Here is a 25,050-nt window from a genome sequence, read left to right as displayed (position 1 = left end):
AACATCTGGATGCAGAGGAACTGTCTCAAATTGAACAGTGAGAAGACTGAGGTGTTGTTACTGGGCAACCATACCTCCTTCTGGTCCCCAAAGTGGTGGCCGGAGGATCTTGGTGATTGCCCAGTGCCAGTGTCAAAGTTGAGAAATTTGGGGGTCATATTCGACCAAAGACTGACCTTCGAATGTCAAATCACTAAACTCACTTCCACTTTTTGGGGGATTCTTAAAATCATCAGGAAAATCCGCCCATTTATACCGATGGATGCATTAAAGACGGTGGTAACAGCATTAGCCATATCAAGCTTAGACTATGGAAATGCGCTTCATACAGGTCTTCAGACGCAGCTTCTGCTCAGACTCCAGCGGATGCAAAATGCAGCTGCGAGGTTGATATTGGATATTCCTAAATATGAACCAATAACCAACCGTTTAAAGGACCTCCACTGGTTGCCGGTGGGTAAGAGAATCATATTTAAGTCAGTGTCTGGCTTTCAAGGCGTTGCAGGGAAAAGGACCTCAGGGAAAAGGACCTCTCTTTCTCAGAAATAAATTTAGGAAATATGTACCCGCCAGAAATTTAAGATCAGCAAAGTCCCACCTATTGGTAGCGCCAAGGTACAGGCAGTTGCGCTGGGGGTGGGGGGGGAGGAGCTTTGTCGTTGGTACAGCCAAGGTATGGAATTCCCTTCCCCTACAGATTAAAAACAGCAACTCCTTGATGTCGTTCAGAACACAGTTGAAGACCTGGCTATTCAAAAACGAATTAGTCATTTTTAGCGTGTCTCAATCGGTAATCGAGTCTCCCAGACTAGGTAAGCGCCAAGACGCCCTCGGGCATACGCTGCGCTTTATAAAATGTAAAATCAAATCATTTGAATCAAATACAATTACTGATGTATAACACAATGACTAATGGTGTTGTATGTTATATATGCTGAATATATGAGCAGCACACAAAATGGTGGCCAGGTGACCCCTTTTTGATAATAGTTATGGAGGGTCAGACAGCGCAGGGTCCATGGACTTTAGCAAACAGCAATTGCTTCTCGAACTGGAAAGGGTTGAGGGCAATTTGAAATGCTCTTTTTTTCAAATCTCCAAACGGGCTGGGCCATGTTGGTTTATGTTGACAACTGTGTGGGAATGTTTTACGTAAGTCCCGAATTGGTCTTCTCTCAACAGGTTTCCCCTCCCTTAAATGCACTTGGGCAGAGAACAATCTTCTGAGTCTTGGGGCTATTCACATCAAGGGGATGCTCAACTCTCAGGCAGACCATTTAAGTTCGGTGTTTCCCTCCACTAAGTAGTTTGTTTTATATCCCCAGGTGTTCCAACAAATTTGCTGCAGGTGGGGCGTTCAGGTACTAGACCTCTTTGCTTCTCCCCTGAATGCACAAAAACCCTCATTTCTTTTCAAGGTTCCAGACTCTGGTCATCGGACACCAATGCTTTTACAAGTCTCTGGCCTCCAGGCCTTCAGTACTCCCACCACATCCCCCCCTTAACACCACCCACTCTTTTTCCTGGACCCCAAAGCTTCTAGCTGGCCTTCTAAGGGAACCAGCCAAGGTCCTGATTCTCCTTCTTTGAGTCAGGGTGTCTTGGTTCCCTCTTCTCAAATTCCTGTCCCTGGAAAATAAGTGGGTCCTCCCCTTGAACCAATGTCCCCTAAGCCATCCTGTTCTTCCAGTTCAGGCACGGAACAAGTTAAAACTTTCGGTCTGGAGGTTGAGATGGAAGGTCTCATATATAAGAGGCTCTCTGTTAGTTTCCCGTTCGTTTCAGTCTCCTAGTAGGACATCTACTAATAAAGCAAATGAACACCATTGGTGCTCTTTTGATTGTAGGTGCAGGGAGAGGTCCGGTTTCTGCTCCTACATGCAGGATTTTTCAGTTTTTCCAGGAGGGGTTTGAGAAAGGTCTTTCTGTTTGCACCCATACGCTTTGGTTGCCCAAGACTTTCTGGTCCTTTTGGGACAATCGATCTTCAGTTGAAGGAATGACCTTCAGATTGTTCAAGAGTTTTAAGATTTTAAGACCTAGGGTCTGTCCCTCTTTCCTTGCTTGGGTTCTTCCTTTGGTCCTGCCGCACTCTCAGAGATCCTTATAAGCCTTTGGATGAGGTTCCTCTCAAATTTCTCTTATTCAAGGTGTTCTTTTTGATGGCTATCACCTCTGCAAGGCGACTGTGGGAACTGAATAATCCGGTTTGGCGTCCATCTTATGTGAACATTTTTGACGACTGAGTTGTCTCTTGATCCTAAATTTCTTCCCAAGGTTAATCCTACGTTTCACTACGACCAGGAGATTGTTCTCTCTATACTGCAGCAGGACGCTTCTTAGCCTGATTCTTTGATTTACCTTCTAGATGCAGTATTAGCCTAAGGATTTACCTTGTCCAATCAGCTGAGTTTCGCCACTCTGACAAACTATTTGTGTATTTCGGGCCTTCGAAAAGAGCAGTCTTCCTCAGTGCTAGGTGAGTAAAGACTGTTATCTTTTTGGCTTACCTAGCACAGTGTATGGATGTGCGTGGGGGGGGGGGGGGGCAAGGCTCACTCTACAAGAGGGATGGCAGCTTATTGGGCTGATTGGTCTGGTATCTCCATTAAAGATGCTTGCTGAACTGCAACATGGTCTTCTCCTTCCACCTTTGTCATTTTAGGGTGAATATTGCACAGGGGTCCAAACTGGATTGTCTTTCATACCTTGAAGGCTTCCATGAATTCTATCTAGCGCCTTTTCATCATCTTCTCTCTCCCCCCCCCCCCCCCCCCCCCCCCCCCCCCATGTTTTGGTTTCTCTCGCGTGCATCTGATAGCTAAGAGCAACCAATGGATTTAGTTTGCTTCTGTCATTAGATGATTGTAAATGAAAAAGAAAATGAATTTCCTTCTATGTGTTTAGTGTACTGCCGTTTTATTTCTACTTTTGGCTGATAAGTGTTTTTGCTTTGGGATACCCCCCTTAGATAATTAATGGGACAAAGACAGGAAGATGATGAGGTAATGCTCAGATGGCTTTCAGGTAATCTTCATTACTCAGATTCTTCCTTACTTGTCCCAATCCCTGCGCCCCCACCCTCCCCATCCTTTCCTTCGGCTTTTATTTGGGGCCTAAACAGACAGGCAGTAATAGAGGAGGGTTAGGGGTTTTATAGAGCCTATTTGACGCTATAATAGAAAGGTAAAAAGCTTTACAGATGGTGAGGTGAGGAGTGAAATGAAGATTACTGGTAAGTAATCCGAGCATTAAAGTGGTGTAAAACGTAATATGTGTAAATGTCAGAAGTAACCTTTTTGTTTTTACTTGCCAAAAGCATTGTCTGCATCCTAATTTGAAGGAGAAGAGATGCACTAATATTCTAATTGGTTGTCTGTTTTGGATATCACTTTGAAAATATAAATTGCCAGTATTAGTAACCAACCATTAATGTCTATTTTGTTACATTATTTATATGTATTCCTGTTTGATTTATAAATTGAAGAGGTTTTCCTCAAAAAAGCGCACACATGTTTTTTCCTAAATGCAAGTCTGCCAATGGTCTTTAATTTACTACCAATTGGACTAACAATGATAAATTCCTGATCATTTCTTAAAATGTGCGTCCATACAAGAAAAGCAGATGTTTTTTTAAGCTTTGCTCTGCTAAGACCATAATTTGTATTTGTGGTTCATTTCCATGTTTCCTGTTCAGAATAAAAATACATACAGAGGATCCAATCGCTATTGGAATAATGGTGACACAAACGGAAGACTTGGAGATGTTTTCAGCAATGTCATGATGGCGGGCTCAAATTCATTTTATAGTAACCATAAAGCGCAGGTAATCCTTCTATTTTCATTAAACATTTTTTAATCTAGACCAATTAACTTCAGTTAATATTTGACAAATACAGATTTCCCTGCGTGGGTTTTTATAGGTATTTGTGTCATTGTCTATTCAACGCGATCCAGTGCAGACTGTGAATCAGTTGAAAGCAGTTAATGTGGGATTGCAATATACCGGATTTTGTGGGGAAAAGTTGCATCTGTTGGGTATGAAGATGACATAGCATTTTAATCCTGTACTGAAAATTGATTTTTCAAATATTTTAAGGTTTTTTTAAGTCTCTCTTTAGGGGAAAATGGACTCTGTAGGAAGACTATTTATGGGTTACCGGGTGAGGAGTTCACGGTCTTAATTTGAGCGAGGTCTGAAAAAGACCTCCTAAGATAAATTTTTTTTTTTTTTTTTAAAACTGTTTTTATTATTATAATTCGTAGCATTGGCAAGACAATCAGCATGTATATACACATAAGTTACAATATACTGAAACTGCTCTGGACACCAATACTAGTCATCCATCACCTCCCACCAACCATACAGTGTAGTACTCAAAATTGGCCCTATCAACCCACCTCCCCTAATCCTCCCCAAGGTCTTCATCTGAACTTCCCTCATCAGAGTCTGGTATTGGTTCGCAGATGTCCCCCCTGCAAGCGTTCCATGCTGCCCATATTTTGGTCCATTTCCGGTGCGTGTACACCGTTCTCTCTGTCAACATAATGATGTCCATGTCCTTACACCATACCGCCAACGACGGCAGCTCAGCCGCCCCCCATTTCTGCGCTATGTTACGTTTCGCAACCATGAGGCCCAATGTTACCCATGTCTGCCCGTGTCGAGATAGGTCATTAGGCTCCCACACATTAAGGAGGCAGCGACGTGGTTCTGGCATCAGTAAAACATTCATAGTCTGCGATATTGTTCGCAGTATCTTCCGCCAGTAGTCTGTTATCAGTGGACAGTCCCATATCGTGTGAAAGAGCCTTCGGTCCCGCACCTCCTGAGGCAATACGGATGTTGTGCCCTGCCTATTTTGTGTAGTGTGGTCCTGGTGAGGTAAGTGCGGTGCAAAATCTTGAGATGCACAAGTCTGAGTCGTGCCAGGATACTCACCTCTTTGTGTGAGGCCAAGGCTTCCTGCCATTCTGTTTCGTCCAAGTCTCCCATATCTGCCGCCCATCTGTCTCTCAGTGTCTTAGTGGGGTCTGGTAGGTTATTAACCAGCTTGCGGTATGTGAAAGATGTGGCGCGTTTTGGCATGAAGTCTGTGAGCAACCTGTCTTCTAGAGGGGAGGCCTCCGGTACTTCAGTGTCTTGCGGTAGTACTGGTAAGAGGGCGTGACGTATTTGTATGTATCGAAAGGTCTCGGTAGGTGCAAGTTCATACTGCTGTCTGAGCAGGTCAAATGGGACGACCTTCCCCTTGTCCCATAGGTCACCTACTGTGGATATACCTATGTTGTCCCATCGCTCAAACCCTCTGCTATCCTCAATGTCCCCAATTGTCTAGTGTCCCAAAGTGGGGTAAGTTTGGTAATGACCCCCCTCCATCCCAGCCGTGTTAGCGCAGTGTGCCATAGCATAGCTGTGTGTTTTGTCGGTCCCTCCAATTTCATAGCTTGTCCTTTATTATATCGGGCCGCCAACATATTTCCTACGCCCAATTGCACCCTATCTGCCTTATATGCTGGACCCGCCTGCGGGGGCGTGTATCCAGTAGTTGATGATCTTGAGGTGTGCCGCCCATTAATACAGGTAAACGTGGTGAGCTGTCATACCATCCTCGGTGCAATTTTTCTTGCGCTATGCGCGCCGGCCCGTTGCCCCATAGGAGCGTGGACACCAGCGCTGCTATTTTTTTGAAGTATTTTGACGCTACCGGGAACGGCGTGTTCTCAAGGGCATATAGGAACCTGGGCAGGGCCATCATTTTAAATAACGCCGCCTTTCCCAGCAGTGTCGGGGGGGAGCGATTCCCAGTGCGACACATCCCTCCGTAAGCGTTCCAAGGGGAGGCACTAGATTTCTTGCGAAGAAGTCCGCTGGGTCCGCCGTTATATGAATACCTAAGTATTTAAAGGAGTCCTGGGACACCATTAGTGGACAGTCCGGGGGGCATCGCGGTGCAGGTCCCTTCAGTACGTGTAAGACCGATTTGGCCCAATTTATTGTGTATCCAGAAATTTTCCTGAAAGCTTCACACATCTCAAGTAGTACTGGTATGGAACTTTCAGGATTCGTAAGGTACACTAAAATGTCGTTGGCGTACAGGGAAATTCTGTCCTCCCAGCCCACCGAACACCCCGTAGCAAAGGGGTCTCTCTAATCCACGCCGCAAGGGGTTCTAACACATGCAAAAAGAAGCGGCGACAGGGGGCATCCCTGACGTGTCCCCTCGCCAATGGCACAGTGTCAGACAGGTGCCCGTTCACCGCAACGCACGCCAGAGGCTCGGCATACAGGAGCCGGATCCAAGCACAAAACTTTGGGCCAAAACCCAAGTGTGGTAGAACCGCAAAGAGGTAGCTCCACTCCACCATGTCGAAGGCCATTCTCGCATCCAGGGATATGACAGCCGATGGCTCCGACAGGGTGTGCGCCCGAGCCAATGCGCCATGCAGTCGTCTGAGGTTGAGTGCTGTATTTCTATTTGGCATAAAGCCTGACTGATCCAGATGGATTAGGTTCGAAAGGTGCGGTAGCAGTCTATTTGCAAGCACTTTAGTCAATACTTTCGCCCCCGCGTTGAGCAGCGAGATTGGACGATAGGAGGTACACTCGGACGGTGGCTTCCCGGGCTTCGGGATTGTAGGAGAGTAGGGTCTGCAATCCTATGATCACCCAGATTTTTGCTTTTTGCTGCACTGGTTTACGACTTTCCCTGGCTGTGGGCCTGCTAATCAGACCCACAGCCTAGCTGTTCTCTCTATCCAAATTGTACTCAGGTACTGAATTGGCACTGGGCCCTCTCCAAGTCCCTGTACCCAGGGCTGAGGTGTACCCAGAAGTCTCCCAGGGGCTGAAGCATGTATTATGCCACCCCTGGGCTGACTAACTAAACTGACACAACTGGCTGCACGACAGCTGGGGCAAGGTGGTGTACTCACCCTTTGCTTTAGATATAGTATACCTATATCTAACCCTAAAATGGACACACAGATCTCCTATGGCAGGCCTTAACAATCCTGAAGGCAGAGTGCTTGGAATCGTGTGAGATGGTGCTCTGGCATGAGCTGAGCCTGTCTGCGGCTTTCGGGACCCATCCCTTAGCCGTTTCCATGATATCGCATACCATATACTCTTAAGTGCATTATAATCCTCGCGGTTATATGCCAACTCTGGTATCGCTTTATCAAAACATGTCGAGTAAGGTGTCATACGAATTGGAATACTAACCCCTCGCCAATTCTGGCGACGGGGTTAGCATTCCACCCTTCTAGAGGGACACGACATGTATGTAACCCCTAACCCCGGTTAAAGTCAAACAGAGCCTCAGCTCCACAAAATGGATGCTGCCACCGAGACACAAGTCTGCCCTCCTGCTGCTGGGAGTCCTCCCAGAGCAGGAGATAAGGACAAAGGGTTTCCTGCCAGGGGCGGTGCCAGCACCGTCCCAGACAGGGTTTTGTGTATTGTAGGTAGGCAGGGCTTTAGAGGAAGGTGACTGCACGTGGCACCCCGGTGCTCACTGTGCATAGGCTGGCTGGAACCAGTTCCAGGGTCACTCCAGACCCTGTGCTGGGGAAAAGCCCGCCAAGGAAGTGGGTGTAACCACCCCCTCCTAGTCCCACCCCTAGGGCAGGACTTAGTCGCGTGCCAGCCCCTTTTTACAGGATAAAGGTAGGAACTGGCCCCCTTCCAAATCAGATCATCTTTGAATCCTGAAACTACTTTCCACGAAAGGAACTCAAGACTTCTTCCTAAGATTTCTCCCTTGTGACTAAGGAGTAGTCACCCTGCATCCGCAGGCACCATCTTAAGAACACTGCGGTCTGCTGCAAGTCTCTCCTCCGGATCAAGACTGCCCAGCTTGACGAGAACCGGCTTCCCTGGCACCTCTGACCTCTACCTACATCATCAGTCACGCTGAGATTCGTGGGTGTGACGAGACCTCGAGGGACCGGCCATCTTCAAGACTGCACGACTTCTTTCCAGCAAGCCCGCCGAGTAATTTCCTGGTGAGTGCTTTGGGGTCCGAGAAGCCCCGACCCTGAGCAGCTCCAGCACCGAAGTGCAGCCTCCCAGCCTCCCAGCATCTCCACGATCTGCGTGGGGCCCTTCTGCTTTTTGCTGCTCACCGCGTTGTTTGGCTACTAGCCCGCTGGCTTGTGGCCTCCTGAACGACGCCCGACGACATTTCTGCTGCTGGTCTGGTTGCTCCAGGCTGGCCCTTGCTCCCTTCCAAAAGAGGAGCACCCCGGACCCTCCTGGTCCACTCAAGACGCCATTTTGGGTCCACCGCGTGGGCTTGAATTAGCCAAGGCTTGTTGCCCAATCCTGGGTAACTTCGACGCCGACAGCTTCATCCATCGTGGGACAGCTCGCCTCTCCATCCTGGTCGCCGACAACGCCTCCTGGTCCGCGAGATCTGCAGAGCCAGCGTCGCCCACTCACCTAGTCGAGGTGACTTCGCCCGGTGCCATCCTGGTGCCCCCTTAATCACTGGCTAGTGATTCAAGAACTTGGTCCCCTCTGCTTTCAGGTTTTCTTCTTCCTTGATCCAGGCTTGGATCCAACGAACTTTCCTTCACTGGTCGCCTGCCAGCAACTTCCTTCTTCCAGGCTCCTGGTCCGGCAACGAGATTCCCGACGTCTTTTCAGACCTATGCAGCTGCAGCCCCTGGGCTAGGTAACTTCGGCACTTCGGTGTCCCAGCATAGCCTCACTATCCTAGGGTCAGGATCCACTGTCGTTTTCTTCCTACCAGGTCGGGTTCGCCCGTGAACACTAACTTTGCCTTTACTAGCTTCCATAGACCTTGTCCCGCATCCCGCGTGAGAGTGCACACTCTGCACCCGAGTCCCCTAGGTCTCCTAGAAGTAATCTAACGATTCTATAGTCAAGTCCTAGCGATTCCAAAGCCTATTAGTACTGTACTTACCTGCTAGTAACTTCGCATTCCACTTTTTAAGTATATGGTTTTTCGTGCCCCTCGGGCATTTCTGTATAACGTGCTAACTTAAGTATTTTCGTAAGAGTTTTGTTGTGTGCTTAGCACCCTGTCCTCATAAAGAGTACAGGGTTGTTGTGATTCTAATAAATACATTGTTTATTTTCATAACACTTGTGTGGTGTCCTTTCACTGGGTGTTCAAGGGGTAATGTGATGGTAAAACAGCTGGCTTAACACGCCCTCTAGAGTCTTAGCCTTAGACTGCTCGTATCCATGCTACTAGGATAGCTGGTCTATAAGGTTGACTTACAACCAATCATCAATAAGGGTTGTTTGGACTGATATATAGTGATCACTAGAATAGTGAACACTGCACATCAGGCCAACTTCTCACAGGGATAGTCACTATTGTGGCCATTCTTTGGTCAAGCGGCAGTTGACCTCTATCAGGCTATCAGTGAATATTCTGAGCAAGTGCGGACAAATAGTATCTGCCGTGAGTTTGTACAATTCTATCGGGATCCCATTGGGTCCCAGTGCTTTACCCGGTTGCAGTGACCTGATAGCAGCATGCAACTCCTCCTTCGTGATATCTGCCTCGAGCTCCAGGGAAGCCTCTTGTGTGAGCTTAGGCATTGTTATGTCTTTTATAGAGAGGCCGCTGCTTCAGCCTCTGATGTATTCGTGGACGATGTGTAAACTGTACGGAAATGTCCGGCTAGTGTTTGCACTATGGCCCGCGGGTCAGACGTGAGGTGACCCCCGGCAGTCCGTAGCTGCGCTATAGTCCTGGTGCCACGCTCTCGCCTATCTAGCCAGGCCAGTTAATTCCCTGCTTTATATCCCCAACATAGTAGATTTTATGCCTAGTCGCTGTGAGGGCTGACGTCCTCTCCTGCCTAAGATGTTGTATTGTTGTTGCTTCAGGTGTAAGATGTGTGCCGTGGCGGGGGTAGGGTCAGCCATATGATCAGTGTCAGCTGCTTTTAATTCCAGCTCTAAGGCCGTGAGGTCCTGTTGTTTCTCTCGCTTTAGCCCGTGATGGATGCGATCGCCTGTCCCCTGAGAACTGCCTTATAGGCCTCCCATAGAACCGAGGGTGAGTCGACGGATGTACTGTTTTCCGCAAATAAATATTTGGTGGCTTTACGGAGTTCTTTACGAATCTGCGGGACCTGCAAGTATCCCGGATAAATAGGGTAGAGTCTCTTGCGGGAAGTGTGGTGGTAACAGTATGTCAGAACAACAGGTGAATGGTCTGATATATACCCCTATGTCCGATTTCAATGTTGTCAATAAGCTGCAAACTAGTCTCTGAGGTCAGGAAATAATCTATCCTAGATAAACTGTTGTGCACAGCGGAGTTAAATGTGTATTGTCGCGCTGCAGGATGTGTATGCCTCCATGCATCTACCAGCCCCAGCGCTTCCGTGAAACTCCGTAAGCGGCAGACCCCTGGTGTCAGTGTCCTCACTGGATGCCGATCCGTGCCGGCGTCCATCGTGGCATTAAAATCCCCCCCCCCCAATAAGAAAGTCACCTTCTGGCAAGGACAATAAAAATTCACTGAGGTCTGGGAATGCCCCTGCTTGGAGTGCCGGGGGGATGTATACTGAAATCACATTAATGGGCCTACCTTCCCACTGACCTTGTATGGCAGCGAACCTCCCCAGGTCGTCTTTCCTGGTCTGCAGTACTATAAAGGGAGTTTTTTCGCAGCAGGATACCCGTCCCTCTAGTTCCTGACACATTCCGAGTGCACCAGCATCTTGTACCCCCACCTATCTAGGCCTTACACGCAGCGCCCGTGAGGTGTGTTTCCTGCCGGAGTGCTAATGTGGGAGCTTGACGCTTTAGGGCCCGTAGCACCAGCCCCCTTTTAATTTTGTCCCTTAATCCATGGACATTCCAAGTAAGTACTGTGAGAGGGGCTACTGGAACCTCAGGAGTCGTGTCCTGGACATCAGCCATCGGGGTGTTTGTCGCCATCAGTGTGGTAGAAAATGTATGTGAGCTGTAACCCAGTCATGCCATGTGGGAATCTATCAGTCCGAACAAACCCTGCTGTGATGCCATTTCCGATGCCAACAAGAAAAAAGAAACACAAAACCTTAATTAAAAAAAACCCTCAGCCAAACCCACCTCCCTGCGTCCCTGCCCAGCGGACTTCGAACTGCCGCCACCCCAACATAGCAGAGTGCCTCCACCCAACCCAAAACAGTGTACTTGCGTGAAGGGGGTAAGAAGTCCGAGGAGAGTGTGACCTCCTCTACTCAACAGGGCCTGCATCAGCCCGGAGTCTAGAGTCAGTTTGCCTGCAATGTTATTTACACTCAGGTGTTTATTATATGATCAACTTCCCGCTGGACGGGTTCATCCATTGCCGAGGTTGTCTGTGTCCTCCCTCGGCGAATTGCCCTCCGTGGAATGGTGGCATTCTTGGCTGCTGGATTCCTCATTGTCGGTCCGAGGGCGGTGGCTTCTGTTTCCACGCTGTGGCCCCTCCACTCACCGCCACCCCTCCAGCCAGTCATGAGCCTTCTCTGGTGTCTCGAAGAACCACGTCTTCCCATCTGCTACGACTCTCAATTTTGGTGGAAATAACATTGAGTAAGGCACTTCTCTGGCTCTTAATGCCTTTTTCACCTCTAGGAAACTACGATGGCGCCATGAGACCGCCGCGGTATAGTCCGGGAAGGAGACCGATGAGTTTTGCAGACGGATCTGCGGGGATATTCTAGCGGTTTGGAGGATTACATCCCTGTTTCGGAAGTTGAACAAGCGTGCGAGCACTGGTCGAGGGGGCGCTCCCGGTTTAGGCCATCCACCTGGCACTCTGTGGGCCCGCTCCGCAGAAAAGAAAGTAGAGAGTCCTTTCGGTTGCAGCCTGGTCTTTATTAGGTCCTCCACGTATAGATCCATCGCCTTAATACCCTCACTCTCCGTAATTCCCAGGATACGTACGTTGTTTCTACGCGAGCGCCCTTCTTGGTCGTCCAGCTTCTCCGCCAATATCTTATTCTCCGTTTCGAGGCGCGATGTTGTTTTTTTCAGCGCAGCTGTATCTACCGCCAAGGTTTTCGTGACCTGCTCAACCTCCGTGACTCTAGTTGTGATTTTTTGAAAGTCTGCCCCCAACAGGGACACATCCGTAGAGATGGAACCCACCGTGGTTTGGACGCTGGTAAGTGCCGCCATTATATCCTCCAGAGTCACTTTTTGGAAGCGTCGTCACCTGTGGTCTTTCCGGAGGAGTCTTCCCCTCAGGCAGTGGCGGAAAGGCTTTCCCATAGGAAAACGTATCCAGTCTGGCTTGCGCATTCTGATTCCGTGGGCCTCTGCCTGCCATGGTGAAGAACGGGGTTGTCGGTGGAGGTTGCCGCGAGATGTTGCCAGCTGCCGTGGGTTTCTTAGTGGTTCGTGGCTTGGCGGACAATAAGGGCCCCCCGCTCAATATGGCGTAAGCCCCTTAAAGTCTTTGGTATAGGCGTCAGCGGGGGGAGGAGATGGGAGCTCGACGTAGGCCCAGGTCGTCTGCGCTGCCCAGGTATCAACCGCCCTGGAGGGGCAGTGGACCGCCGTTAGTCACGGTCTCCCCCAACAGTGATTATGGGGCGGGATCGGCTGGTCGCTGCGCCCCCCCCCACAGGTCTCCGGTGGGGGGGGGGCGATTTGTCGCTGCCCCCACAGGGTGGGGGGGAGTTTGAAGGGGGGAGAGCTCCGCGCCCCGCCGCTGCCCTCCAAGACACCCGACCCGCCGGTGTTCAAAGGGCCCCGGGGCAGGAAGTCCAGGCCCGGTCCTCCCCCTGCAACCAGGCCTCACCTCTGCGATGGGGCCCACGAGTCATGGGCCCCGCCGGCGCAATCTACGAAGCTGTTACTAATGGCTGGGGTGACCACCAACTCCTGGGGGACTTCCGGCCTCCCCACCGCCACTCTGGCTGTTCCTCTGCCGCCTCACTCCGACCCGATGCACTGGAGGGCCCAGAGCCCCTTTGATCGAGGCCCCGGCTCCCCCCTCGCGTCCAGGCCTCACTCCGCAGGCGTCGTCTTCAGGGCCTCAGAGCACCGCGGCACTGTCTGTGCAGCCGCGTCAGTCACCGCACCTGGTCGCGCACCTCTCCGCCAAGTCCCCGGCTGCCGCATGGGGAATAGGCCGTCTATTCTCGGCACTTGGGAGCCTCAGCACCCGGTGTCGGATTGTCACCGGAATCACTGCTACAGACACCGCTCGGTCCCCAGCCTCGGCGAAAGCCTCTGACGAGCGTAAATAATCAGGATAAGTGTTCGTATTGACCTAGAAGGTCACCTCCTCCGGAGCCTTCTCAGTGAGCAGCCATCTTGCCCGGCTGCTAGCCACGCCCCGATAAATCATCTTTACTAAGAGTAATTATGGTATACCTATATTAGCTGCCTGTGTAGAAAGGCAATTCTCAGAGGAAATGCACACAATGTTGCTTTGTTATAAACCATTCTAAACTACAGGTAAAGCAATGACGAACTTTGCAAAGGTTCTTTAAAAAAAGAAGAGTTCTAAAGAAATGTATTATCAAACAGATGTTATTATTTATCTTATTTGTATAATGCACAAATAAATGTTTGTCTTGGTACCAGTAGAAACTGATTGCATAGTCACAGGAGACAAAATAAGATGGCGAATTGCCAAGTTTTCTGTTCTTTCCTCGAGACCAAATGACTGGACGTAGCATGGATTTAGTGACAGAGAAATCCACTCTTTGGCTGCCAAAAGTGAAAATAAATGTCCTCCAGTGCAAGACTTCCTAAGTATTTGTTCTGCTAGTAGGGTAGCTAGATGGGGGTGTCTGAGAAAAAGACCTTGTGCAGGAAAGTGGATCCTTCCCCGTTAACTTATTTTTCGCAGATGCCAGAGGTGTTAACTTTTTATCTCCCTCAAGTGAATTTCCTTTGTGAAAAATGTCACAGGGACTAACGTGTGATTACATCACACTGATCTTGCCATCCTTAAATCGGCTGCCTACTGAAGGAAGATGTATGTTTTAAATTGTATGCCTAGTGCACAAACTCATTCACTCTGACCAATCTTATTACCTTGTGAAGAAACTGAAGCGATGTGGCGAATCATGACAGATGAGGAGAACTAACTCGCTACTTCTTAAAATTCTAACCTTCAGGAAAAAAGAAATCTGAACCACTCCTTTTCCGGATGTGCTCCTAAAATGTGGAACTAGATTCTTCCAGAAATTTGAACGCTGTCCTTCCTTTCAGTGTTTAAAAGACAACTCAAAGCCTTTATTCTCAGAAAGTTGCTTCTCAACCATACCCCTCCACAAGCTGATCATTGGAGATGTGAATGGATTCAGTCAACACAGCTCCACTTATTCTGGCCTGTAGGCACACACTTGGATTAATCACCCTGTCGGTAATCCTGGAAAAGGCGGAGGTGAAGTCTCCCCTGTGCCGCAGATAGGATGGGCGGGCAAAAAGTTGGGCTAAGTGCATGACACACTACAGTCATGATATTGAGAATATGTACTCTTGTAGTGTACCGTATGGCCTGTGTTACATGTGCATTATGTCTTTTTTCGATGTTCAACTCCACTCTTGTTGTGTTGCTGGTATGATGCTCTTGAGCCTAGTACACGTTATTAAAAAACATTAATATATAAATATTTAACATGATTTAATGCCGGTTTTATTTGATGTACAGCTAGACCAAATATCAAGATAAATGGCAATGGTGTGGTACAGTGTATTGTCCTTTAGAAATGTGTAAAGCTTTGGCGGCAATTACATGACTGCATTCAACTGCAACAACAAGGTGATGTATGGAATGCTTGAATTAATCTTCGTTCCTGACAGTTGCTTGGGACCGCATCCCAATCCATCGTTCGCCCACTATGCCGCCTTCGTTTGGACCTAGCCACATGCAAATCAGCCTGGACCTGTTTTACCCTGATGAGGGCTCATCAGCCAGGTATTTCTTAATTCTAGTGACTCGGCGAGCACGGAACCAACTTCTGGGCATACCCATGGCACTTTGGGTGTCAACTGCTACAACAACAAAGTGGTGCATATGGCTGTTTTCAAGGCTGGAATTTGCTGTAGAAACATTCGTTTTACACTTTGTTTATTGAGTTTCAAATAAAACCGAAATGAAGGCAACATTAAACACAGGCAGAGGCATACTTTCTCCAGTATTAGTGGTGTCTTTCATAGATTCACATGCTTGAATATTCCCCGTCGTCGAAGTGGGAGTCCCACGGTACATAAAATAGTAGTAATATATATATATATATATATATATATATATATATATATATATATATATATATATATATACACACACACACACACATTTAAAAATTATATGATTATACATATATACATATAAAATATAGAACATAAAGTTAAAAGTACCATAGAACTGAAGACAGGCCCATAGAAGCCTTCAAGGGAGAATTCACTTTAGTAACATATCATAGTCATTATAATGGTCCACATTCCAGCCAATCAGGCAACAGCACCCTCTAGAACCTTCTCCTCAGAAGCTCAAGCCCTCAGATTTTTTTACCGCACGACATGTTCGATGTCTACGAAGACTAAGACGACGTCTACCTCGTCGTCGGCGCTCCCAGAGGTGAGGCCTATTCCATCTATTCTTAAGATTTCGTCGACGGCCGTTAAACCAGCCTCGTCGACGCTTGTGCTGAAGCATTCATCGTCGAAGACCCCGTCGACTCGTCCTCTGTCGACGGCCTCCTCTTCGTCGGCGGCCAAGACGTCGTCGGCGGCCAAGACGTCGTCGGCGGCCAAGACGTCGTCGGCGGCCAAGACCTCTCGTCGGCGGCGGCCAAGACCTCTCGTCGGCGGCGGCCAAGACCTCTCGTCGGCGGCGGCCAAGACCTCGCGGCGACCAAGACCTCTCGTCGGCTTCATCCTCGTCGACTGTTACGTTGACGGCAAAATCCTCGTTGACGGTGCAATCTACGCCGACGATTCCTGCCGTGTCGACGGCTTCATCTTCGTCGACGGCACGGAAATCTACGTCGACGAAGAAGATATTATCTCCGTCGAGGGCTCCCTTGCCATCTGCAGCCATCTCGTCGACTGGACCGTCGACGACGCAACATTCACTCGCTACAGCGACTACTTTCACAGTGGTTACGGCTTCAGTGGTGAAATGGCCTGTTCCTTTAAGTCCTATGACGGAAACTCAACCAACGAAATTATTTGAGTCTGCAGAAGACAATTCTGGTGACGGTTCCTATGTGAATGAAGTCTTTCGTCCTGCAAACAGTCCATCTGAACTCAATATCAAGTGCCAGGAAGAAGATGAGTAGTATGAAGGGGAACGATGTGCTCTCTTTCCTGTCCAGGTTGCTCGTTCTGAGGCACCACATGAACCAGGTATGACTCAAATACCGTCTTCTCTGGTGACCAACTTGCAGAATATGTTGGATGATTATAATTGCAGGTTCCCTCCATCTGCTCCTACCTCACCAACTCTTCAACCTGCGGCGCCAACACCCGTACATGCGGAGATGCCGCAGTCGCCAGTCCAACAGCAGCAAGATACTGATGATGACGCGGATGTCAATCAAGACACTGATCAAGATGATGTCCTCGCGGATTGGGATGATTATAGAGCTCAAACGCCATCTACGCCACCGACATCGCCTTTGCCTTCACCGCCGGTGGACATTGGAAGTTTCCATAACTTAATGGTGCGTGCTACCAAGCGCTTCCATTTAACTTTAGAGATGCAACAAACTGATTGCTTCCTCTACGACTTCAAAGATCAGCCTCTTAAACAGACTCATACTATCCCAATCATTGATTTCATTTGGCAGGAAGGCCTTAAACTCATGGCACGCCCAAACTCCATCCCAGCTGTATTGCCACGTCTAGATAAGAAGTACAAGGCGCCTGCAGACTCTCCAGTATGCCTTGTCTCTCACCCCAAGGCGGATTCCGTTGTAATGCAGGCTGCCCAGAAACGTTCAAGGAATCCGGCCACTCCTCTCACCTCCCCTCCAGACCAAGAGGGACGCCGGTTGGACTCTATTGGTTAGAAGTTTACCACCATGGCTGCCACAACGGTCAGAGCGGCGAACTCCCTGGCCATCCTTGGGAGATATGACCTCCAAATGTGGTCTGAGATCGCAGCCTTGATTGATCAGCTCCCAGATTCCGTCCGAACCGAGGCCCAGACGATAGTTCAGGAGGGAGAAAAAATCTCTGCAGAGATTATAGACTGTGCTGTTGACATCTCGTCCACAGGCTTCCGACAACTTGCTGGAGCCGCCGTTTTACGACGCCAGGGCTGGCTCAAATCAACATCTTTTCGGCCCGAGGGGCAAGCAAGAATTCTTGACTTGCCATATGATGGTGATTCACTTTTTGGCAAGCATGATGACGACGCTCTTGAATCCATTAAAAAGGACACCAATACAGCTCGTTCCTTAGGAAGCCTCCAGTACAGGAAACTGCCTTTTCGAGGAGCACGTGGCAGAGGTGGCTCCTCAAATTTTCGTGGCTCCTCCCAGTATCGCTCCTATGGCGACAACAAACAAAGGTACACCTATCAATCTCAGAATCGCCAGTCCAATTTAAAGACCTTATCGGAGGAAAAATAATTACAGAGGGGGAAACACCTCCAAAAAGCCGTGACTTCCCCAGCAAGTGTTCTCCGACTCTGAAAATTGGAGGTCGAATCTCCCAAAACTTCTCCAACTGGTCTCATATCACCTCGGATCGTTTGGTCCTGGATGTCATCTCCAAAGAAAGTATTGATCGCCACTTTCCTCTTCTTTTTTTAACATTGTGTGATATTTTATTAATACTGTATAAATTGTTTTTGTGTGTCATTTTTATGTAATTTGTATGCATACTATGCTTGTTTTTAACATGAAACCCTATTAAAAATAGAATTTTCGTATCGAAACAAATTTATAGGTTCCTTTTTTGCAACTACCCTTCCTTTATGTTTGATATGATTGTTTCAGTTATATACACATATGTCATCTCCAAAGGACATGTTCTCGAGTTTACAAAATTTCCACCCACCCGTCAACCTTCTGGTCCCCCACCACCTCATTTAAAAGATCTGTTGGCTCAAGTCAGTCAAGATCATGATAAACAAAGGGGCTGTCGAAGTGGTTCCTCGAGCTCAACAGGGCAGGGGCTTTTATTCCCGCTTCTTTTTAATCCAGAAGAAATCAGGAGAATGGCGCCCCATTCTGGATTACGAGCCCTCAACAAATTCATCAAATCGCAAGCTTTCCGAATGTTGACCCTCCTGGAAATTTTGCAATACCTCAATCCCGGAGAGTTCCTCTCCACTATCGACCTCCAAGATGCATATTTCCATGTGCCAATACATCACAAACACAGGAAATATCTTCGCTTCACTGTCGGATGGAAGCACTTACAGTTCAAGGTGTTGCCTTTCGGCCTTCGATCAGCGCCGAGAGTCTTCACGCAGATCATGGCTCCAGTCGCGGCTTTCCTTCGCCTGCAAGGAATTCAATTTTACCCATATCTAGACGATTGTCTAATAAAAGCTCAGACACATCAAACAGCAAGACCGCATACTCAGACCTGTCTGTCACTTTTTCACAAATTAGGCCTTTCCGTGAATCAGGAAAAGTCTCATCTTCGCCCATCACAACAGAGAATCTTTCTAGGAGCCTTAATCGATTCTCGTCTGGCGCAGGTGTTTGCGTACCAGGAGCGACAACTTCGCATACTCAAGATGGTCGCTTTTCTCAAATTTAAAAAAGTCAGTTTCTGTCCGGATCTTGAAATCTTTTCTGGGCATGGCCTCCTCTTGCATACATCTGATCCCACACTGCAGACTTCACGTGAGTCATACAGGAGGAGGTGGACAAACAATGGAAGCAAGTTTCGGGGTCGTTCAACGACAAACTCTTCCTGGCCCCCCCGCATTCAAACAGCTTTGGAATGGTGGGCTCACCTTCCGAATATCGCCGCGGGACGGCCCTTTCAGGAAACGCCTCCTTCACTCATCCTCACAACGGATGCTTCCTTAGAGGGCTGGGGGGCACACCTCGAAGGCATGTCGGTCAAGGGCAAGTGGACGAGAGCTCAACGCAGATGGCATATAAATCGTCTAGAACTCTTGGCCATCTTCCTTGCCCTGAAGTCTTTCCGCATTCTGATACAAGGCTAATCACTGCTGGAGCGGACAGACAACACCACCAGCATGCACTACCTCAACAAGCAGGGAGGTACGAGATCTCTCCTGCCTTCCAAACAGGCGCATGAAATCTGGACTTGGGCGATTCAACATCAAGTTCACCTGACAGCAGTACACGTGCCGGGCGTTTCCAACAGCCTCGCCGACTGTCTCAGCAGATCTCTGGCAGACAACCACGAATGGGAACTCCACCAACCCATTCTGGAATACATCTTTCGCCAGTGGGGCCAACCACAGCTGGACCTGTTTGAGACCCCAACCAACCGCAAATGCCAACGCTTTGCAAGTCGGCATTCCCACAGAGTCGAGCGGGAATGCGTTTTCGATAAACTGGTCGAGCGAATTCGTCTACGCTTTTCCCTCCGCTCCCTCTAATTCTGCGCCTGCTGCACAGGATGAAGCTTCAACCATGCCATGTCATTCTGATTGCGCCCAGGTGGCCACGTCGCCTGTGATTCTCGGACCTCCTCCTGTTGTCCATGTGCGACCTGATACCTCTTCATCCTCTGCCTCACCTGCTCACCATGAACCAAGGCCGCATTTGCCATCCGGTTCTGGCATATCTCCAACTGCATGCCTGGAACATGAACACAATGAATTTGCAAGTCTTAATATTAAGACCTATCAACTGAAATGGAAGCGGTTTTGTGTCTGGTGCCATGAAGAAGCTTCTTGATCCAATGCACGCTAAGCCGGAACAAATCCTGCCTTCTTATCTCTAGCGAAATCAGGACGTTCTCATTCCACTCTTAAAGTCTTTTTGGCAGCAATTTCCCGCTTTCGTCATGATGGCACCACATCCTTGTATTCCTCTCGGATCATTCTACAGTTTTTTAAAGGCCTCTTTCGACTGTACCCGCCCATTCGTCGTCCTCTGCCTCCGTGGCGCTTGAATCTGGTTTTATCTCAGCTCCTATTACCTCCTTTTGAGCCAATCCATTCAGCAGATTTGAAGTTTCTCACGTGGAAGGTAGCTCTTTTGCTCGCACTGACGTCATCAAGGCGAGTAAGTGATATTCAAGCATTTACAATTCAACCTCCATTTCTTCAATTCTCCAAGGACGCTGTTACCCTGCGTACAAATCCAAAATTTATTCCCAAGGTGCCCTCGGATTTCCATCTGAATGAGCCCGTAGTTCTCAGAAGTTTCTTCCCAAACCCTCAGTCTCCGGCTGAGCGTTCTTTACATTCCTTGGACTTAAACCGTTGCCTGAATCATCCAGCGCACCACTCCTTTTCGTAAATCAGACCAACTCTTTGTGGCCTATGGCCGAATATGCAAAGGACAGCCAGTCACCAAACAATCCATTACTAGATGGATTTCTTCTGCCATCTCTTTTTGCCATTGCCGAGCCGGAAAACCTCTTTCTACTCTGGTACGAGCACATTCAACAAGGGCTGTGGCAACATCTACCACCCTCTTTGCTGGAGTGCCTCGGAGCCAGATCTGCAGAGCGGCAACGTGGTCGAGCAGACACACGTTTACAAGGCACTATTGTTTGGAGTCAGCGGACGCCGTGGATGCTGCTGTGGGCCAAGCTGTGCTACGAAATCTTTTTAACTAAGGTGAGCCTCTGTTGCTTCCCGCCTCCTGTCATAAAAGGTTTTAAATTATGTTTCACTGTATGCTATTTTAATAATACTATAGTGTTACTTTTCTGGTTTTACACTACCTTTTATGACTCATAGGTTATTTTACTGCTTTCTACTCTTATTCAAGCATGTGAATCTATGAAAGACACCCCTAGTACTAGAGAAGAACATTAGTTACTTACCTGTAAACTGTGGTTCTCCAGTATTGGTGTCTTTCATAAATTCACATGCGACCCACCCTTCCTCCCCTCAAAGGCTCTCTTCTCCTCATGCACTCATGGTCACTTTGGTGCTACGAAAATCTGAGGGCTTGAGCTTCTGAGGAGAAGGTTCTAGAAGGTGCTGTTGCCTGATTGGCTGGAATGTGGACCATTCTAATGACTAAGATATGTTACTAAAGTGAATTCTCCCTTTAAGGCTTCTATGGGCCTGTCTTCAGTTCTATGGTACTTTTAACTTTATGTTCTATATTTTATACGTATTACATTTTTATGTATATATGTATAATTATATAATTTTCTGTGTGTGTATATGTATGTGTGTGTGTGTGTGTGTGTATGTATATATATAACTACTATTTTATGTACCGTGGGACTCCCACTTCGACGACGGGGAATATTCAAACATGTGATTCTATGAAAGACACCAATACTGGAGAACCACAGTTTACAGGTAAGTAAATAATGTTCTTACATTTGTCTATGCCAGCAGCACATTATTATCCTACATTAATAATGTATATGTTGTAACATGGAATAAGCAGAACAGTGTAGGACAAGTGACCCTGTACTGCAGAGCACATTTATATGAAATAGTGGGCCCCTTTTGAGTTTATACACCAGTAAACTCTGCCCTCATATGAATTGTAGGCCCACATAATGAGCGGTCTGCGCAGCCAGGGCAAACATGCAGCAACATCAGTCAGTGGTGGGCAGCAAACTCGTGGAGGGGGTGTCGGAGCTGGCAGGTTACTGTTTTTTCTCCAATAGCGTGCCTGCCATCACACTCTAGTCTTTGATGCGCTCTTTGGCCTTTTTGTCTGTTTGCACCAAAGTGAGTCATAGCTGCTCGTCCAGCCGCCATTCCCTTTCATCCCCAAACCACTGTTCTATAGAGGGGCCAGCTGGTTGTGTCCAGTGAATCATTATTCTACGTTTAGCCAGCAGCAACGCTAATGATGCACATTGATAACATACTCCATTTTTGAGTAGGATGTCGCCCCAGTATACAGCGTCCCAAGGTGCTCGCCACTCTCGACTGAGGTATCGCTGCCAGATATTCATTCAACTTAGTCCAGTATACTATCACAGCTAGGCAAGTCTATAACATCTGAAGTCGGTGAGCACCATTCTGTCTCCTATTTATGTCGAGTAGATTTTGCTAAGAGTGAGGGGGGGTGAGATAGGCCTTGTAGGAGAGTAGGGTCTGCAATCCTATGATCACCCAGATTTTTGCTTTTTGCTGCACTGGTTTACGACTTTCCCTGGCTGTGGGCCTGCTAATCAGACCCACAGCCTAGCTGTTCTCTCTATCCAAATTGTACTCAGGTACTGAATTGGCACTGGGCCCTCTCCAAGTCCCTGTACCCAGGGCTGAGGTGCACCCAGAAGTCTCCCAGGGGCTGAAGCATGTATTATGCCACCCCTGGATTGACTAACTAAAACTGACACAACTGGCTGCACGACAGCTGGGGCAAGGTGGTGTACTCACCCTTTGCTTTAGATATAGTATACCTATATCTAACCCTAAAAATGGACACACAGATCTCCTATCAGTCACTCCTATAGCAGGCCTTAACAATCCTGAAGGCAGAGTGCTTGGAATCGTGTGAGATGGTGCTCTAGCATGAGCTGAGCCTGTCTGCGGCTTTCGGGATCCATCCCTTAGCCGTTTCCATGATATCGCATACCATATACTCTTAAGTGCATTATAATCCTCGCGGTTATGTGCCAACTCTGGTATCGCTTTATCAAAACATGTCGAGTAAGGTGTCATACGAATTGGAATACTAACCCCTCGCCAATTCTGGCGACGGGGTTAGCATTCCACCCTTCTAGAGGGACACGACATGCCTGTAACCTATAACCCGGTTAAAAGTCAGACAGAGCCTTAGCATCCACAAAATGGATGCTGCCACCGAGACACAAGTCTGCCCTCCTGCTGCTGGGAGTCCTCCCAGAGCAGGAGATAAGGACAAAGGGTTTCCTGCCAGGGGCGGTGCCAGCACCGTCCCAGACAGGGTTTTGTGTATTGTAGGTAGGCAGGGCTTTAGAGGAAGGTGACTGCAAGTGGCACCCCGGTGCTCACTGTGCATAGGCCGGCTGGAACCAGTTCCAGGGGCACTCCAGCCCCTGGCCTGGGGAAAAGCCCGCCAAGGAAGTGGGTGTAACCACCCCCCTCCTGGTCCCACCCATAGGGCAGGACCTAGTCGCGTGCCAGCCCCCTTTTACAGGATAAAGGTAGAGACTGGCCCCCTTCCAAATCAGATCATCTTTGAATCCTGAAACTACTTTCTGCGAAAGGAACTCAAGACTTCTTCCTAAGATTTCTCCCTTGTGACTAAGGAGTAGTCACCCTGCATCCGCAGGCACCATCTAAGAACACTGCGGTCTGCTGCAAGTCCTTCCTCCGGAATCCGACTGCCCAGCTCGACGAGAACCGGCTTCCCTGGCACCTCTGACCTCTACCCACCTCTACAGCCCAGCTGAGAACCGTGGGTGCGACGAGACCTCAAGGGACCGGCCATCTGCAAGACTGCACGACTTCTTTCCAGCAAGCCTGCCGAGTGAATTCCTGGTGAGTGCTTTGGGGTCCGAGAAGCCCCCACCCTGAGCAGCTCCAGCACCGAAAAACAGCCCCCCAGCATCTCCACGATCTGCGTGGGGCCCTTCTGCTTTCCGCTGCTCACCGCGTTGTTTGGCTACTAGCCCGTTGGCTTGTGGCCTTCCGGACGACGCCCGACGACATTTCTGCTGCTGGTCTGGTTGCTCCAGACTGGCCCTTGCTCCCTTCCAGAAGAGGAGCACCCCGGACCCTCCTGGTCCACTCAAGACGCCATTTTGAGTCCACCGCGTGGGCTTGAATTAGCCAAGGCTTGTTGCCCACTCCTGGGTAACTTCGACGCCGACGACTTCATCCTTCGTGGGACAGCTCGCACCTCCATCCTGGTCGCCGACAACGCCTCCTGGTCCGAGAGACTGCAGAGCCCAGCAGCGCCCACTCACCTGACTGCGGTGACTTCGCCCGGTGCCATCCTGGTGCCCACTTAATCACTGGCTAGTGATTCAAGAACTTGGTCCCCTCTGCTTTCAGGTTTTCTTCTTCCTTGATCCAGGCTTGGATCCATCGAACTTTTCTTCACTGGTCACCTGCCAGCAACTTCTTCCTTCCAGGCGCCTGGTCCGGCAACGAGATCCCCGACGTCTTTTCAGACCTATGCAGCTGCAGCCCCTGGGCTAGGTAACTTCGGCACTCCGGTGTCCCAGCATAGCCTCACTATCCAAGGGTCAGGATCCACTGTCGTTTTCTCCCTACCAGGTCGGGTTCGCCCGTGAACACTAACTTTGTGAATTCTAGCTTCCATAGACTTTGTCCCGCATCCCGCGTGAGAGTGCACACTCTGCACCCGAGTCCCCTGGGCCTCCTAGTAGTAATCTAACGATTCCCTAGTCCAGTCCTAGCGATTCCAAAGCCTATTAGAACTGTTACTTACCTGCTAGTAATTCGCATTCCACTTTTAGCGTATATGGTTTTTCGTGCCCCTCGGGCATTTGTGTAACGTGCTAACTTAAAAGTATTTTCGTAAGAGTTTTGTTGTGTGCTTAGCTCCCTGTCTCATAAAGAGCCAGGGTAGTCTTGTTATAAATAAATACACTGTTTATTTTCATAACAACTTGTGTGGTGTCCTTTCACTGGGTGTTCAAGGGGTAATGTGATGGTAAAACAGCTGGCTTAACACGCCCTCTAGAGTCTTAGCCTTAGACTGCTCGTATCCATGCTACTAGGATAGCTGGTCTATAAGGTTGACTTACAACCAATCATCAATAAGGGTTGTTTGGACTGATATATAGTGATCACTAGAATAGTGAGCACTGCACATCAGGCCAACTTCTCACAGGCCTGATGTAGGATTTTAGGTCAGGTAGTTTCTAAATGTCCATTGGTCGTGCCTCCAGGACCTGCAACTCCTCATATTCCACTGCATATCTCTTCCCCCCCCCCTCCCAGTGTGGCTGCATCTGGTAACCAGCCTTCTACTTTTTTTTGGGTGTGGGGGGGGGTGGGGGGGGCGGAGGCTTTGCATCTAAAATTGCAG

General features: G+C 48.7%; 1 protein-coding gene across 3 annotated transcripts in view; it reads left to right on the top strand.

Moving 5' to 3' along the window:
• MEIOC (meiosis specific with coiled-coil domain) overlaps window positions 1-25,050 on the top strand; it is a 1,190,863-nt gene that overhangs the window by 13,814 nt on the left and 1,151,999 nt on the right. For 2 of the 3 annotated variants that reach the window (XM_078645159.1, XM_078645158.1), the window contains exon 2: window positions 3,698-3,826. In XM_078645159.1, coding sequence (XP_078501285.1) covers window positions 3,698-3,826 — 129 coding nt within the window. Of the gene's footprint in view, window positions 1-3,697; window positions 3,827-25,050 lie in introns of those variants that run through there. The other variant, XM_078645160.1, reaches the window with a different exon arrangement.

This window comes from Lissotriton helveticus, chromosome 5_1, assembly GCF_964261635.1.
Source record: "Lissotriton helveticus chromosome 5_1, aLisHel1.1, whole genome shotgun sequence".
Lineage (NCBI taxonomy): Eukaryota > Metazoa > Chordata > Amphibia > Caudata > Salamandridae > Lissotriton > Lissotriton helveticus.
This window is presented reverse-complemented; position numbering and strand designations above follow the sequence as displayed.